At 35.0% G+C, this 18635-nt stretch overlaps 3 protein-coding genes across 5 annotated transcripts in view; 2 read left to right on the top strand and 1 right to left on the bottom strand.

Moving 5' to 3' along the window:
- Positions 1-1837, top strand: part of LOC107756651 (E3 ubiquitin-protein ligase TRIM62-like) — a 42626-nt gene extending 40789 nt beyond the window's left edge. The window contains exon 7 of one of the 2 annotated variants that reach the window (XM_016573847.1): positions 310-1837. In XM_016573847.1, coding sequence (XP_016429333.1) covers positions 310-860 — 551 coding nt within the window. In that variant the 3' untranslated portion in view covers positions 861-1837. The remainder of the gene's footprint in view (positions 1-309) is intronic. The other variant, XM_016573848.1, reaches the window with a different exon arrangement.
- A 6291-nt stretch (positions 1838-8128) lies between these two features.
- On the bottom strand, positions 8129-13036 carry LOC107756649 (uncharacterized). The gene is made up of 3 exons (XM_016573845.1): positions 12578-13036; positions 10488-10645; positions 8129-9150 (listed from the first exon to the last, which is right to left on the bottom strand). The coding sequence occupies exons 2-3, from the start codon at positions 10636-10638 to the stop codon at positions 8180-8182; spliced, it is 1122 nt and encodes a 373-aa protein (XP_016429331.1). The 5' UTR covers positions 10639-10645; positions 12578-13036; the 3' UTR covers positions 8129-8179.
- Positions 13037-14642: 1606 nt separating this feature from the next.
- Positions 14643-18635, top strand: part of znf362a (zinc finger protein 362a) — an 11605-nt gene continuing 7612 nt past the window's right edge. Inside the window, exon 1 of one of the 2 annotated variants that reach the window (XM_016573842.1) lies at positions 14643-14772. The gene's annotated coding sequence lies outside the window, so the exon portion shown is untranslated. Of the gene's footprint in view, positions 14773-15013; positions 15476-18635 lie in introns of those variants that run through there. The other variant, XM_016573844.1, reaches the window with a different exon arrangement.

Raw genomic sequence — 18635 nt, 5'->3', positions numbered from 1 at the left:
GTTTTTTTATTGTTTTTCTATTAATTCTTATTTTTATATTTTAATTTAATTTCATATTTGCTGATTTGTTTTTCATATATATATATATATTTTTTTTTTATAATTAGTTTTTTATTTTTTAGATATTTATTTTGTTTATTTATTTATTTTTATGTATGTTTATATTTGTATTTGTTACTGTTTTTTCATATTTTTATACATATTTTATATTTTGTTTTTTTTACCTGCTGTAATATAACAGGTGCTAAGCTTATTTTGGACTGATTCTAAATGCACTGATTTTCATTTCCTCTGTCCTTACGTTCACAGTGCCTGCTGCTTTAACCATGGACCCCATCACTGCTCACCAGCGGCTCATATTATCAGACGACTGCACCATCGTTGCGTACGGGAACCTGCATCCACAGCCCCTGCAGGATTCACCGCGCCGCTTCGACGTTGAGGTGTCAGTGCTGGGAGCCGAGGGCTTCTCGGCGGGCGTCCACTACTGGGAGGTGATGGTGTCCGAGAAAACCCAGTGGATGATCGGCGTGGCCAACGAGACGGTCAACCGCAAGGGCAGCATTCAAATCCAACCCAGCCGAGGCTTCTACTGCATCGTCATGCACGACGGTAACCAATACAGCGCTTGCACCGAGCCCTGGACGCGCCTCAACGTAAAGAGCAAACTCGAGAAAGTGGGCGTCTACTTGGACTACCCTAAAGGTTTGCTGGTTTTCTACAACGCTGACGACATGTCTTGGCTCTACACCTACCGAGAGAAGTTTCTAGCTAAACTTTATCCATACTTCAGCCCCGGTCAAAGTCACGCCAACGGAAAAAATGTGCAGCCCTTGCGAATTAACACCGTGCGTTTATAGGAGCCGAGTCAGCAGAGAAGTTGAAGAAGAAACTGAAATCTAGGTTATATAATAACGTTTCTTTCAGCTTACCTTAGGGCGCTCGGTGGGTCGCCGACACGTTACTCAATGAAGCGATCTGACTGATGGATTGTGACGTAAGGCTCTGTAGACGCCTGGAGTTGGTAAATAAAATGGAGAGCCTTGCACTTTTCTGAGAGCTGCCGGTGGGCGTTTTGTACATTTTATTGTCGCCGGTCATTTGTAATCTTGCTGTGGCCGGCCTGCTTGCCCAAGATTTCCCAGCTGCTTGTACACAACACCCCGACTTCTGTCCCTTCAGCCCCTGCAGGGTCCAAACGCTCCTTTCATGGCTCAAGCCTGGGAAAAAAAGCTTATCTGTTGTGCAGACAGAAATAAAAATGTGTTGCCTGTTTCGTTTTGTGCAATTGGTTTTGGTGTGTTTGTGGAGACACTGAACTAGTGCTGTACGAACTTTTTGCTTTCTTTCGAACTGCATGATCGGTGAGTGGAATATTGTGTCCCTCAGGTCATGCTGACGGAGTTTGACTGCAGTAATCAGGCCCCCAGGTGCCCTGTATGCGTGAATGATCGTGTACGTGTTTTATCCCCTTCTAGTCGAGATTCAGGACTCGAACACAGCTAACGCATCTGCTGCTATTATGAAAAAGGGGCCATGACTTTGCGCATTTGTACATATCGCAGGACAGGTGATAGCCTTAGCTTTGGTGAGAAGTGCATCCCCCACGCCTTCCTTTTCCCTTTAGCTCGATATCGCTTTTATTTATTCATCTTGTGCTTACTTTCTAGAACATTCCAGTGTTTAGGGTCCCGGGACGTCTCGTTAAGAGGGTTCAAGTGTTAAAGAGGACGCTGGGTCATCTTTCTGCTTTAACGCATCTAATCAGGTTATAAGATGGTGAAAGACATTTCCGTTTCTGAGAGAATACATCCGTTGCTCTTTAGAAAAGTGTTGAAATAGCTATATATTTATTTTCTTTTTTTTTTGGTTATAAATCAAAATTAATTACCCTTGTAAATAAGGACTTGATGCAATTTCAATGACTTAAAAAAAATAATATATATATATATATATATGTGTGTGTGTGTGTATATGAAGTGCCAAACAGGAAATAATTATAAAAAATATGAATACATAAATGAAAAATGTTAACATATATAAGTAAATCTGAATATATAGTTTTAAGTCTGAATATATAAATGTAAATTGTGAATATGTACTTATAATTCTGAATATATACATGAAAGTAGCAATATATAGATAAAAGTCTAAATATATATAGATAAAAACTGAATATATAAATGAAAATCATGAATATATGTATAGAAGTTAATCTGAATATATAGTTGACATGCCCGATAATAAAGATATTTTCATATAGAGTGTATGTAGACAATATATATTCCAATTTAAAATTACAGTATATGTTCAGGATTTATAAATATATATTCATGATTTACATTTACGTATATAAAAAAATGTACATTCATATATTCAGATTTACATCTACATATTACAATTAATATTTATTTCTTCAGAATTTTAACTACATATTCACAAATTTCCATTTATATATTCAGACTTATAACTATATATTCTGATTTACATTTATATATATGCAGATTTGTATCTATATATTCAGACTTGCGACTATATATTCTGAAGAGCATTTATATATTCAGATTTATAAATATATATTCTGATTTAATTCTATATTCACAATTTACATTTATATATTCAGATTTTATATAACTATTTATTGTTTGGTGCTTCATTATTTATATATATATTATTTTTTACTTTTTTACAATGCATATATAGTTTTAAATGGAGACACTACAGTCCCCGAATGCACTCGTAAATTTTCCTTAATTACTCAGATGTGGCCACTATTTCAATTTGGTGCGTTGATGTTCTCAGAGGCTCAGCTGTATGTTCTGAACCCTGAGTTTCAATACTAGTAATTATTGCTGTTTTCTCAATGAATTCTTGCCATTATACGCCCTGGTTGAAATAACTTCACCTGGAATGATGGACAGATTCGGAATCCATTCCGTGTTTTATTCTGTAGCTGAACTTCTCCACTCCTGATTGGTTCTGATGTGCGGTGTGTTCTGTCGTGTTTGGTGTTCAGGGGTAAAGGCATTGGTCATTTATCGCATGGACCTCGAGGTTGTTGCTCGAGTTTTAAGGCAGTCAGACGATTATTATTATTATTTTAGTGATGGTGATGGGTTCTTTATGATATATAGTTACATACTGGCGAGGATTGTTGTTGTTTGTGATGATGATGATGATGATGATGATGATGATGATTTGTGTGTTTGGATGAGAGCTGCTTGACACTCATCATTGTCTAAATGCACTCTGATGAGCTCTTGAAACTGGAGGTTCATGGAAAAATGTTTGAGTTCAATTAAAAGAAATGGTAAAACCACAAGTATTACTGACTCTTCATTATGTTTGACTGACTTCATAAACAGTCCAACAAGTGTCAAATGAGACAAAAAAAATAAAGGTGTAATTAGCCAGAAATCCAGATTGTCTACTGAAGAACATATCAATGACTGTTATTCAGGAAACAGAACTTGAATTAACATTTACCTTCAGGGGTTTAACTAGTAAAAAGACAATGGTTTTTCTCTCTCTTCATATTGTTCTTAAGAACTGTGGCCGTTAAACCACACAAAAAAATATATTAAGCAATGTTATTTTACTATTATTTATATACTATTATAATGTTTATCAATAATAACAATTTTGTATGGTTATATTTTCCATTTTCAATTTAGTAAAGTAATTTAATGTTTTTTATGTATAGTATCTTCATAAACAGTCCAACAAGTGTCAAATGAGACAAAAAAAATAAAGGTGTAATTAGCCAGAAATCCAGATTGTCTACTGAAGAACATATCAATGACTGTTATTCAGGAAACAGAACTTGAATTAACATTTACCTTCAGGGGTTTAACTAGTAAAAAGACAATGGTTTTTCTCTCTCTTCATATTGTTCTTAAGAACTGTGGCCGTTAAACCACAAACAAATATATTAAGTTTATATATATTACTATTATTTATATACTATTATAATGTTTATCAATAATAACAATTTTGTATGGTTATATTTTCCATTTTCAATTTAGTAAAGTAATTTAATGTTTTTTATGTATAGTATTTTTTTTTTGCATTACTTTTTTATATTTAGCTTTTTTTAGTTAGTTGCCAAGGCAGTATTTCTAATTAAGTTTTTTAAACGCTTTGAAGTCCAGATCTGAATCAAATGATTCGCGATACACGCTTTGAAGTCCAGATCTGAATCAAATGATTCGCGATACACGCTTTGAAGTCCAGATCTGAATCAAATGATTCGTGATACGCGATCCGATTGGAGGCCTATTAATTGTAAATCATTACAATTAATAGGCCTAACGTAGGCTACAATGTTTTTATTAAACTGTGATCACGTTAAATACAGTTTCCGTCGTATTAAAAACATTTCATAAAAAGTTTTCAAAAGCATCCCCCCCTCTGGTTTTTTCACAAATCGCACCCTGTGTATATATATATATATAATAGAGTAATACATTGACCTGTGATTATACAAAACAAACAGCTGTTTACAAATCATGAAAAATACCAAATATTAAATGTTGTTTACCATTGGCAAGAAAGTTCATTTTTGACAATGGTGTAGTGTGGTCCGCATTTGAAATGGTTTGCATTATGACTGTTGCAATGCTCAAATTCTCAAAAAACAAAACCAAAAAAAAAGTCCTTAGCAATTTCCAACAGGTGAAACTCCTTTCTTCCTTCGACATGCTCTTTTCTTTTCCAGCTGTTTATGACGTATCACAAGATAAAGCGAGCAATTGACAAATCGCCTTTGCCATCTAAAAACAATGTACTGCGATTTGGCACTTAGTGCTCCAAACTGCAGAAAAATGGCTTGTGTGCGTGCAGAAGCATTGATTTTCCTTGCATTTTTAATGAAATCATTGCATCAACCTGTGTCCGACAAGACGCAGTGAAACTCTGGAGACTTGGGACATGGTTTATGGAAGTGTTTTGTTATTAACTGAAAGCTCTACTGCGTTCTTACTTGAAGCCGTGTGTAATTGTGTAAGTATCCCTCAGGACAAGGGTCCTGTCAAACCTATAGACTTCTGTACAATGTATCTGCTGTCATACGGCTATAACTAGATGTGGGCGGTGTGAGGTTTCAGCTGTAAAATCAGACAAAAGACAGAAAGAATGCCGTCACACTGTCTTAAAGACACCTCACCGTCATTATAATGAAAAGCTGACTTTCTCACACCTAGAAATGCAAGGATGTCACTGCAGGGCTTCTGCTTCAGGGAAGACATTACACTTTAGTGAGCAACCTGCCAATATAGCACCAGATGCTGGTTTATATGATACATAGATATCATGATGGGGCCTCGTAGGCACGTTAAAACATTCAAAAACATTAGATATAGTGGCTGACATAATAGGTTTTGAGACGCAATTGCTTGTGTATCGGAGTATCTGCTCATGGTGCTTTATGCATCTTTTTCTCAGTCCTTACCCTTCAATCATTTTTTGAACCACATGATATCTGCAAACCTATAATGAATTGTTCATCCTACCTAAACTACTTGACTTTTTAAAGTCCAATTTTATTGCTCAGTGTTATTTTAGTATAATTGAGATAATATTACTTTTTATTAATATTTAGAATCTTGAGCATATATATATTTTAGCTTATTTTAAAGTTTGTCTTTTTTTATTATTTTATTTGCTATTTTAGTACGTCAGGTTAAACTAAATGTAAATCAGAAATGTTGCCTTGGCAAGTATCTGAAATAAAATATTTTTTAATAAATATGATTTCAGTTAACATTTATTTTAAATAAAATTTTTTAATGGTTTTAGTATTAGTATCAGTTAACAATATTCCTAACCAGGGTTGTTATTGATAAATATGAAATATAAAAATATATAAAAAATATAAAAATAAAAGCTCATTTAAAATATTAATAAATACTGTAATAAATAATACTAAAATAAAACTTTTAAATATAATCAAATATAATATTAGATGAAAACTTTAAAAAAAAAAAGTTAAATCTTCTCTTGGCAACTAACTGAAATAATTTTAAAGTACTAAAATTACTAAAACTTAAACTGAAATAAAAATAAGAAATATTTACTCCTAACCAGGGTTACTGATAATTAAAACTGTTTAAATTCAGTTTAATTAATAGAAGTAAATGCAAAATAAAATGATTAGATATTATGTATGAAAACTTTAAAATAAAATTAAAAAGAAATTAAAATTTTTCATGGAAACTACTGAAATAAAATTGAAAAACAAAAGTTGAAGTACTAAAATTACTAAAACAAATTGAAAAAATAAGAAATAAAAACAAATAAATAAAGCACAGTTAAAACAAACAAATTAAAATGAAAAGTGACCATAAAAATAAAAGCTCATTTAAAATATTAATATTATAATAAATGAAAATAAAATAAAACTTCTCTTGGCAACTAACTGAACTATTAAGAATTTGGCAACTAATCATTTTAAAGTACTAAAATTACTAAAACTTAAACTGAAATAAAAATAAGAAATATTTATTCCTAACCAGGGTTGTTATTGATAACTAAAACTGTTTAAAATTATTTTAATTAATTGAGGTAAATCCAAATTAAAAGGATTAGATATTAGATGAAAACTTTAAACAAAAATAAAATAAAATTAAATTAAATAATAAATCCTTCTTTTGGTAACTAACTGAATTTTTTCAAAGTACTAAAATTGCTAAAACTAAAACCGATATAAAAATAAGAAATATTTATACAAAAAGATAAAAGCACATTGTTAAAAGTTACAAAAAGTTTAATAAAAACTAAAAATATAAAAAACACTATATAAACACTATAATAAATACTACTAAAATAACACTGTTGCTTACGCATGTTGTGTCACCAAGAGTTATAGCACTGCCTTTTATGAGTGTTCAAATCATTTGCAAAGACTGATCAGAGTTATTTGCGCTCCTGTTCTTACGGAGATTCACCTGTGTATGTGTGCATGTGTCTGTGCAAGTCTGAGTTCTTGAGTAGGACGAGTTTATGTGCTGTCAGTTGTAGCGTTTGCCCTGTGGTGCTTTTCCAGAGAAGTCAACTAGAGCTGCAGAAGGAAGATGGGCCGATTAACAAAGGCTGCTTCAGTTTCAGAGTACGGTTTCACATGCAGAGACCTCTAGACGGCGCAGGGAGACCTCTGCTGTTGAAAGCTGTACTTCAAGAGCTGTAACCTCATCCAAAGAGCTTCTTTTTCCCCTTCAACTTTGTGATTGCTCTTATTTTTACTTGTTCGGTCATGAATTTGCTCTTCATAAACCTCATTCCACTGCACCGATTGCAAGTTTCCAAGCGGGAAACTTTGATGAATGTGCTCATGACAAATAACCAGTGCCTTCAAGCACTTAATCCTTTATTGCACATTTTTATTTTTTATGTTAACTCTAAATGCCACTGCTCATATGTCACTATTGTTCTGTGAAGCACAGCTCCCCTCGGGCCCGATTCCTTTTTAAAAAATTTTTTTTAGGGAACCGTAAACTGGTTTTGGGTTTAAAAATAACGCAACTATCTCACATGAAACCAGCTGGTGCTCACAAAACTAACAGATTATTTACTTTGTGAGGAAAATGCACCTCATAAACTCATGAATTCTTAACACATCTGTTTCAGCAACCTTAATTTGTCGTCTTCTATCAGATTTTGCCGTGCATAGACGGTCTTTTGTTACACGGACATTGACGGATTGGCCATCTCCTTTTGCAGTTTTCAGCTTCACAAACCTCCTCCATCAGAGGTAATTCGGAGTGCATGCATCACGTTTTTTCACATTTTTTTCCAGGGTCACTTGACGACATGGTGATATGAAAGTCATGTTATCTCGTCATAGTCAATTTTCAAGAAACTTTCCAAATTTGAGGTTGATATCTCAAAAAAATACCTTTCAGTAAAATTTTTTTTTTCTCGGCGCAGTACCAAGAGTGTCCTCTAGAAGAAATTGGTTCTCCATTCGTGTCCAATGATTCCAGTCATTTTAAATCACCTTTTCAAATCTTTTAGATTTATTTTTTTTTTCACACAAGTGCCAAAACCTTTACAAAGTTTTGTATCATTCTAATGAAGTAAACAACAAAACATAAAATTTTTAGTCAAAAATGACCCAAAGAGCACCAGAGGGTTAAATATACAGATTTGTATTTGTTTATACACGCATCTGCACCTTCAGCACTTACAGATCCGGTACTCTGTTGACCGATAGAGATAAGAGTTTCAAGTTGTACACCACCAGATTCTCCAGGTTAAAGATTAGGAGAATATTACCGCTGACGACTGTGGGAAAAACACAAACCAGAGCCACGCATACCAACCCTGTGAAGATTTCTCGCCCTGAGCAGGGACTTTCCCTTTTGGGAAACCAACAGCGTCTGCTTTGAGACTTTGCGTCTGTCCTGTTAAAGACCGCCAATGATGTGACTTCCAGAGGAAGATCGGTTTTGGACTGTGCAAATGTTGCAAGGCTGGATGATTGCTTTTGTTTCTCGATATTGTCTGCCAAACCGGTTTGTTGAGCGCACAGTACACCATTCCCAGGACAGATCCGTCGTGGCTCACTGTTCTCAAACCCAGCCATGTGAACGCCACAGCTGTTGGGTGTTTTTTCTGAGTCAACCAGAGTTTGTGAAATATGCATTAGCCCATGGCCCAAATAGTCCTTTTTCTCACCCATCTGTGTGTTTTTAGATGAGTCAGGCAGTCGTCGGGACACCTTTGTCCTGAACAGACGCAGGCTCCCCGTCAAGCTCAACAGGACCACCATAGAAGGAAGAACCCAGGAAAACTCATCAGCACAGGGAAGGCAGGTGAGAAGATGGCCACCTTTTCCTTGACAGGATTCCACTGAGATCTGCTCCAGCATCCAGTCGTGGCTGCTGTAGATCCCGCTCATGCTCCATGCTAGAAAACATCCCAAGTAGCCAACTGTACTAGAGAGGGATTCACTTGCATCTCGTCCCTTTGTTCGCCCGCCTTGAGGACACAGCAGATCAACCAACAACTCCACAGCAATCAAAGGCGGCATCAGCAGCAACACAACTCCATAGGCCTTGCAAAGGAAGAGCAGAAATCGAAGGGCGATGACATCCGAAGACACGTAAAAAGGCGTCAACCAGGACTCCATGAACCAGACGTAGAGCAAAAACACTGGAGGAATAGAAAAGAGCATTAAAGGGAATAGTTCACCCAATAAGGCCATCTAAGATGTAGATGATTTTTTTCTTGAGTAGAACAGTAAAGAAGATTTTTAGTTGAAACCGTGGTCCTTGGTGATTCATAAAATGCAAGTCAATGGCTGCCCGTTTCTTTTTTGAAAATAATAATATAAAAATAAAATGAATACCCGTGGCTCCTGATGATATAATGAGGTCTTACGAAGGGAAACAATCGGTCTGTGTAAGAAACTGATTATTATTACCTGTTAACCAGAGCCTCAAGCAAACAGGGAAATCCAATTCTGTGAACTGGTTCAATTCACTAGTTCATTTACTTAAATACGCAAAGTATACGCAATTATATTATTAAAGGGATAGTTCACCCAAAAATGAAAATTCTGTCATTAATTACTCACCCTCATATCGTTCCAAACCCGCAAGACCTTCGTTCATCTTCGGAACACAAATTAAGATATTTTGATGAAATCCGAGAGCTTTCGGACCCTCCATAGACAGCAAGGGTCCTACCACGTTCAAGGCTCAGAAAGGTACCAAGAACTTCAAAAAATAGTCCATGTGACAGTGGTTCATCCATAATTTTATAAAGCTACAAGTATACTTTTTGTTGCGCAAAAAACTAAAATAACTTCATTCAACAATTCTTTTTCTCCACGTCACCCTAGCGCCATTTTGGAGAGTACCACAACGTATGTGCGTGGTTTCCTCTGATCGTAAACAAGGCACAGCGCATGCGTGTTCTACGTCAGCAGCACCACGTGCATGCTTTGTTTATGTGTAGATCAAAGCACGCGCATGTGCGAAAAAGTGAGTTTTGATTGAGTAACTTGTCGATCTGTGCTGCTCGAGCCGTGAACGGTTTCGTTCAGTCCGATTTGGTGAACTGATTCAACTAGTTCACTAAAAAGAACCGGTTCAAAAGAATGATTCGCTCGTGAACCAGACATCACTCCGGACCGGTTACCTGAGGATCTGGATTACAGACAATGTTGTAAATAATATTCAGTTTCTTGCACAGAGCAATCGTTTCGCTTCATAAGACCTCATTATATTGTCCGAAGCCACAAGTATTAATTATGTGTTCCTTGATATGCTTTTTTTATTCTCAAAAACAGGCAGCTGCCTGACTTGCATTTTATGAATCAACAAGGACCACAGTTTTAGCTAAAAATCTTCTTTACTGTTCTACATCTTGGGTGGCCTGAGAGTGAGTAAATTAGCAGCAAATGTTAATTTTTGGGTGAGGTGTCTCTTTAAACTGGTGAATTAAGTGGAGAATGTGGACAAGGTTTGTGGTTGAGGTTCACTTACCAGTGACAGCGAGGTCTGTAAATAACAGCAGGCAGCTGCAGCACAGACTGACCGCAGTGATGGTGTGTGTGATTACAGACGAACACAACAGCATGCTGCTCATCAGTTTGCACACACACAGACGCAGCGTAACACCCAGAACACCCTCCATCTTCACACTTAGAAGAGACATTAAAAATACAGTGTCACTTGATGTTTCATTTAAGAGTTGTGGTGCACAATCTCTGGAAGGAAGATGATGATAATAAATGCACAAGATGTGAAAGTCAGATGATGTTCACGCCTCAAGATTAATTTAAAGACAATAATAAAATCAAACTTGACTATTATTATATTATTAGAGATTATTGTCTTAAAACACGTTCCTGGTCTTATTGTGGATTATTCTTATAAGTGTCTTTTATTTTCTTTTTCTTTTAATCTCCTCCTGTGTGTAATGTTTCATTAACTTGTTTTACTTCTGTAATATCTTTCCATTTTGGCAGAATCATTTTGGTTTTAAATGCCCATGTTTCATAATCCAATCCAAAATTTCCAATTCCTAAAATGCTATTTTATTATTATTTTTATTTATTATTATAAAAATCACATTTCTCGTCAGTGTAGTGAATGCCACGTCAACTTATTGATGCTGATTTTCAAGAACCTCAGGCTAATGAAGATATAAAAAGAGGCTGCATTTAGTAAAATCTGTTTTAAATTGATCACAAAAAAAGTCACATTTACACTTTAAAAACATTTTTAGTAAATTAGTTCTAGTATCTATCTATCTATCTATCTATGTATAAAGGGACTATTTAACAAAGGTGTTAGCTAATGAACCATTTTTTTCTGAAAATATATATTTAAAGATATACATGTCACTTCATAACTTAATTTATAATTTGTGTCTGATGCAGTAAAAAGCATGATATTTTAATTTGATCCGCACAACAACAGTGTAGAGTCTTTAATTATGTAATAATAGTGTTCAGTAAAGGAGTTAATTCTCTACTCTCTTTTTTATATTAAACATATATGGGCCATTCTACAGAATTTGGTCCAAAGTCAGAGTTGAATACGTCTTGGAAAAAAAAAGCCTTTTTCCCAAAAACATTTTGTGTGTGCAAATTGTAAAAATATCCAAGGTATTTTCAGAAAGTTTTGGAATATTTGTCCTCTCCCCAAATTTATCACTACCGAAACACAGTAATAATAATTTAATTAGAAGGGTTATATATATCTATTAAGATTTTGCTTACATCTACATTGTGTGTGTGTGTATATATATACTATATATTGCTATTTTAATAAAAAAATTCCAGAGGTAAATCAATAATTACATTTTTAACAATATTTCAAGTGTAATTTATGAGGTTTGTAAAAGGCAAAAAGTTGATCATACTGATTTCAAAGTTAAGGATTCATTAGTTTGAATATTCATTGAACCAAAAACAAAAAGCTAAACCAAAACTTAAAACATCTTAGTTAATAAATCAGTATACTTTTTGACAAAACATCCCATGTTTCGGTAGTGAGAGCACATTTTCGGTAGTGACCACATCACATTACAGACTTCTAACTTGCATACTAAAACACTACTAAAACATACTAAAATACAAAATAATTTGCATAACTATGCTAAAATTTTGCTTATTTCCCCCAAATTTGAGGATTATGTGTTGACTTTTGTCACTACTGAAACAATGATGACATGTTTCGGTAGTGACGATTTTATGTGATAACACCAAAAAAACAAAGATGTCACTACTGAAACCCCACCGACAAAATTTTACAGTTAAAATTACACTTATTTTTTACAGTGTACTTAAATGCTTTTTAAATGTGTTTTTTTCCAGCATTGCTGTCAATTTGTTGATTGTATCGTGTCTCACACCTTCTGCATTTGTTTCTAGCTTTTCTAGATTGTTTCTAGTCTAGCATTGCACTGAGCATTTAAAAAAAAAAAAATCAAATCTGAGTTATATATAAGCTTTTTCAAGAGTTTGCCACTCCATCCACTACTCAAGGTATATTCTCATGAAAATTCAAATCAACAGCATTTTGCATTTGGTCATAATTACAGGGCCAGCACAACCTGATGGACTCACCAGAAACTAGAGATGAAAGGATGTGACCTCAGACATCTGAGGAGCTGCAGGTCCAAGCACAGACAGATCCTGAGCACACCAGCAGTCAGTCATGCAGCCTACGTCCACTCGTCTTTCTGACTTCTCAATGAGTGTTTGTGTGCATTTCTCCTCCTCCTCCCCCTCCCCCAGTGGGACGTGTCTAAACATTCACGCTTTTTTGTGATGTTACCTAGACTCAAAGCACGTGTCTGTGTGGAGGGAGTGTCAGTGTTTGACTACAGAAACCCGTCCATCTGCTTCCTCCACGACCACAGGTGTTTAGACGTGCGCATGCGACTTTCCTGATGTAGTTCTCGTGTCTCTGGTGACACGCAGCACGCTTCGGTGAGCTTTATTTGACTGACTCGCAGTATTTGACTGATGTTTGTGGATCCACGCAGCCGCTACAGTCAGACCGAAGAGGACTGAGCGCGTGCTGCCATCTATCGTTCAGCTGAGAGAACGCGTGTAACGCAAAGATACAATACTAAGAAAGGAAATTGGCCTTAAACAGTAGTATTTTATCTGTTATTAATCAAATAAAATGTTGTATCTTATATTTTGTTTTATTTTAATTTGAGTTGTTTTGTGTTTTTTCTTTTTGTTAGTCATTTTAAAAATGTTCATATAGTTTTTATTCATTTTTATTTTAGTTTTAGTTATTTAATATGTCAAGTTAAAGAAAATAGAAATGTGAAATATTGGCAACTAGCTGAAATAAAATGGGTTTAAGTTTTTTTCTATTTTATTTTGTTTCAAGTAACATAAGGTTTTTTTATGGTTTTTGTTTAGTTGACTACACCAACCCTATCAGAAACGATTGTCTATATAGCCTAGTTTTTATTATTATTATTATTATTATTTTATTTTAGTTATTTTAGTACATCAAATTAAACCAAATAGAAGGGATAAATGTTGCTTTGGCAACCAGCTGAACTAAAATAAGTTTTTGTTATATATATTTTATTTCAGTTAAAGTTTATTTTATTTCAAGTAATGAAAGTTTTTTTTTATGGTTTTAGTTTTTGGTAAGTATAATACTTCAGATCAGAAATGAATGTCTGTGTAGTTTTTTTCATTTTAGTTTTAGTTAGTTTAGTACATCAAGTTAACACTAAAGCTGAAATATGTTTTTTATGTTTTGTTTTATTTTATTTTATTTTATGTCAAGTAACAAAATGCTTTAACTATAATAACCCTGATCAGAAATAATATTTACTTTACATAATTAACTGGGAATATGTATGAACTATTAGACACAAACATATAATAATAATAATACTAATAATAATATACTTGAAGACTTCTACTCTTGTCTCTCTGCAGTTTGTGTATTGTATCGTTTATAATATTGTAAACATAGCCAACCAGTCGATGTCAACAAGGTTAACAAAGTAAAACTATTTGTGTTATTCAGCTTTATAAACCTTTTAATTTAAAGCCTTATGCTTAAATGATTGAAATTTGTTCTGTAGACACTTACAGGTAAAGTTCACTAACGATAAATTATATATATATATATATATATATATATAAAACAATGTTTTTTCCCCCTTTCATAATTTGAAGGTCACTCATAATTCCTACTTCAATTTGTGGTATTTCATAGTTCTGATGACTGTATTTAGATGTTGAAAATGGTAAATAATAACTAGACTGGTTGTATTAGTATATATTTATATTGTTTTTTGTTTGCACATGTATCACTATTCTATTCTATTCCTATCAAAATCCAACCTGTTTACGTTCCATGAGACACAGAGGTATAAATGGATGTTATGCAATTCCTCAATGCTGTTACAAAACAATTTCTTATTTCAAATGGCTTTTTATTAGAAAACGCCTATTACAGTATCTGTTCTTTCTATGATCTTTTCTGAATCGCTCCATATCTCAGAGTCTGCTCTTTTGAGCTCCCTATCGTCGAAATCAGTTCTCTGACTTCTCATAGGACATTACAGTAACACAAAATGTTAAATAGTCCTGGTTTTTAACGATTATTTGCATGTGGAAGGCTCTGATGTATATTTGATCATCGTTCTAGCGCTGTGCCTGCAGCACCCAGAAGTGAACGGCAGGCGACCCGGAAGGTCTGAACTCCCTCTGAAGGCAAAGCCGAAAGAACATCTGAACCTTTCATTAAATCTAATAAATCCACCGTCGAGGTGTGCAAGGTATGTCTGTCGCGCTCTTTTCATCTTCACGATCGCATAGAATTTTTTTGGGACATTTGCATGATGCGTTGAAGCGAAGCTAGCTGGCATTCGAGTGAGCAAAAAGTTCAAATAAAAAAAATAAAATAAAAAAGCAGACGCATGTTGCAACAATGTTGCATCTGCACGCTCCTGCATAATTGCGTCACGACAGAAATGTTACATTTTCGCTGGAGATGCGCGTCTGTTTCCATCTGCGTGATTTGTTCGCATCGCATGATTGTTGTAGGAAGTCTCCCGTTTTTTTTCCCTGTCTTTTTTTTTCTCCTCCAGCCGGGCTATTCAAACCTGCAGGTCTAAGTAAACAATCATTCGTGCACTTAATGCAAATAATGCGGCGTTTTACTCGTCGCTCTTTTCATCTGAATTCACACGCTTTATTTTTGTGGCTACATTTTTTGGGATCTGCAGAATATGGCGCCCTGTCCTTATAAAAATAAGACAGGCTGCCATTTTTGTTTTCCTTTTGTCTGAAATTTTTAATAAAACTGTCTGAGAATGTGGGAGAGGCAGACACCGGGGACCTGGACTCTCAGAAGCCACGAAACGCGTCCGTTCGCCTCCGTTATTTTGCGAGCGTTTTGAATTTGACGTTTGATCAAAGGCGACGTGCTTTAATTGAGAATAATTTCAAGGATGCCGATAGAATAAAAGAAAAAGTTGAGTAAGTTTTACCTCAGTTTATATCAAAGCCTCTGAGACGTGTCGGTCTTCGCCAAAATGTTGATTTGATATTTACATGTCGTTTAAAGCTGCTGGGTGGTTTTTATTAGCGTATTAAATCGTTTTAAATGTTGTTAGGCAGCCTGTCGCTCACAGACTTGAACCTCAGCGTCATTTAAATGTGAAGAAACTACGAAATCGGTAGAATTCGTTGTAGATTTGATTATAAAATGAAGCTTACACTATTGTAGCGTGAAACTGTATTTGCTTTTGCAATGCACCTTTTTGTCAGATGAATGTACATCTAAATGGTACATGTTTATTTTGGAACATTTACTATGGTATTACCATGGTATTCTTGGAGGTTGCCTACTTTTGAGTGCTATGGAAATAATGTACGTGAATTTCAGGTCTTTTTAGTTAATGGCATGTCATAATAATTTGTGACCCTGGACCACAAAACCAGTCATAAGGGTCATCATTTTTTCAAATTGAGATTTATACATCATCTGAAAGCTGAATAGATAAGCTTTCCATGGATGTATGGTTTGTTAGGAGAGGACAATATTTGGCTGCAACTAGGCGTATCGTTTTCTTGCATTATGTCCATGACACTGTGCTATGAATGTTTTGGCAGTGCTTATGGGTCTTGAGAGTGTTTGACTAAAGGGCCTTGCAGAGAAATTCATTTAGCGGAGCCAAAAATAATAAAAGCGATATGTCCAAATATATGAGCCCAGACCCCGCTGAATATTTCCTTAATGATGCTGAAAGGGTGTCTGTTTCACTTCCTGCTAAAACTGTGGGGTAGAGTTTTCACTCTTCCATATGAATCTGCCACATTTACATATGCATTTGACATTTTCAGGTTTTAACATTTAAATGCTCAAATATTGTCATTTTTATTTTCTCTTTATGACTTTACAGTCAGCTTTGCTTTTAAATAGTGCGTTCTGCTTGTAAAATTTGTTATAAGACCAATATAATTTGAAGAAGTTTGCACCATCACAGCAAATGTATTTTTATTTTGCTATTACAAGGCCAGCAATGCAACAAGCAATATTCAAAGTGTTATGCTTTAGGAAGATGTAATTTGTTTGATTTTCCCAACGGGCGTCATGTTGAGTTTGGCAATATTGAGCAATCTGCTGTGGGTGTGTGAACTGTGTATGAACAAACAGCATGAGTTTGCTTGAAATGCTTGTTCTGTGTTGTATCATATTCATATCACTGTGTCGTGAATAATGCTAAGTAATGTGCCGATGGGCACAGTCTGCAATTAATAAGAGTATTAGTGCAAGACTTAAGCCAACAGCAAAAGCCTCTGAACAATGGCTGTCATTTCATATCACTTTAATTAAGCTTTACTGTAACTCTGTAAATAAAGCTGTACATGATCCCAGTGGTTGATTCCTTAAGAACACCTTTTAATGTTCAAATTAATCCTAAAATGTCCTTAATGTACTTTTCTGGCCATATTTCTAATGATTCACAAGTGTATGTTGTTTTAAAGAAAACTGCTCCGTTAAAGTTCACGCAAAAATGAACATTTGCTGAAAATGTACTCACTCTCAGGTCATCTAAGATGTAGAGGAGTTTGTTTCGTCATCAGAACAGATTTGGAGAAATGTAATAATTTTGACCCATACAATGTATTGTTGGCTATTGCTACAAATATACCTGTGTGTGACTGAAGACTGGTTTTGTGCTCCAGGGTCACATTTGATATACTCTGCAGTCTGCACAGTGTTTACATATAAACTACTTTGCATTTGAAACCTTGGTGTTTCCGGTCTTTTAAAAATCGCTTGTAAATTTCTCGTTATGCTAGGCTATATTATCACCAAATCTTGGATTCAGCCTTTTTTTCAACTTTTTTTTTTCGTTCATTTTAGCACAGGTTTTGTTTCTTTGGAACTCATAGGCCTCATTTATCTAAGCTTATGTACCTTGTTTTTAAATTTAAAAAAGCATTATATGTGGATCATTTTGGTAATGTTCACAATTTAGCATTACATCACTTGCATACCAATGGATGCTCTGCAGTGAATGGGTGCCGTCAGAATGAGAGTCCAAACAGCTGATAAAAACATCACAATAATCCACACCACTCCAGTCCATTAATTAACATCTTGTGAAGTGAAAAGCTGCATGTTTACTGCAGAAACAAATCCATTATTAAAGCTGCTTCTGGACAAAATATCAGTCTATAATCAGTCTATAATAACTCTTCCTCCAGTGAAAAAGTCCATCTCCTATTGTCCTCACATCAGAATCCACTGACATCTTTGTTTAGAACTGTTTTGGACTCTTTTTGCTCGTAAACGGTGCTTGATCTGTGCATATTTCTCTCCTGATTCAGATGAGACGTATTTTTCACTAGAGAAAGCAATATTATGGATAGAGTACTCATAATGTAGCCAGCATAAACAGTTTAAAGTTAAAAACATCGCAGTGATGGATTTGTTTCTTACAAACACAGTTTATAAATGGTAATTGATGGACTGGAGTGGTGTGGATTACTTGTGGATTATTGTGAGGTTTTTATCAGCTGTTTGGACTCTCATTCTGACGGCACCCATTCACTGCAGAGCATCCACTGGTGAGCAAGTGATGTAATGCTACATTTCTACAAATCTGTTTCCATGAAGAAACAAACTCATCTACATCTTGGGTGGCCTGAGGGAGAGTAAGTATTCAGAAAATGTTCACATTTGGGTGAACTATTTCTTTAAGTCCCAGCATTTTGTTTTTCAGTATCCTTGAGTATTGTCTTGAACATCCTGTTCTATATGTCATACATACAGTATCACTTTATGGAAGTTAAATGGGTTGTGAATGTTGTTGATGAACTAATATACTGCACTAAGTTGCAAAATAATTTAAGTCATCTTCTCGGATTAGATCTGCATTTCAAATCAGTAAATAATCATGGGAGGTCAGTATTAATTTATGCAGTACATTTTTTGTTTCAATTTTTTTTCAGCTGCCTCTCTCTCATTCAGTCACATATGAGCTGAGAGCCTTCAGTGAGAAATTGTACATTTTTGTGAACCGCCCAGAAGCCATAGTGTGATTTTTAAAGGCTATTACCTCCGTATAGTTGACTAGGCAGTTTTGGGCCTAGTCAAACATTGCAACCTTCAGATCCTACTGCATCG

This window comes from Sinocyclocheilus rhinocerous, unplaced genomic scaffold, assembly GCF_001515625.1.
Source record: "Sinocyclocheilus rhinocerous isolate Xijiao unplaced genomic scaffold, SAMN03320098_v1.1 scaffold532, whole genome shotgun sequence".
Classification (NCBI taxonomy): Eukaryota; Metazoa; Chordata; class Actinopteri; order Cypriniformes; family Cyprinidae; genus Sinocyclocheilus; species Sinocyclocheilus rhinocerous.
This window is presented reverse-complemented; position numbering and strand designations above follow the sequence as displayed.

Excerpts from the sequence above, each read along its gene's own strand:
- LOC107756649 (XM_016573845.1), bottom strand. The coding sequence starts at position 10,638 with ATGGAGGGTGTTCTGGGTGTTACGCTGCGTCTGTGTGTGTGCAAACTG. Across the intron at positions 9,151-10,487 it reads TACAGACCTCGCTGTCACTG|TGTTTTTGCTCTACGTCTGG; the intron begins GTAAGTGAACCT and ends CTATTCCTCCAG.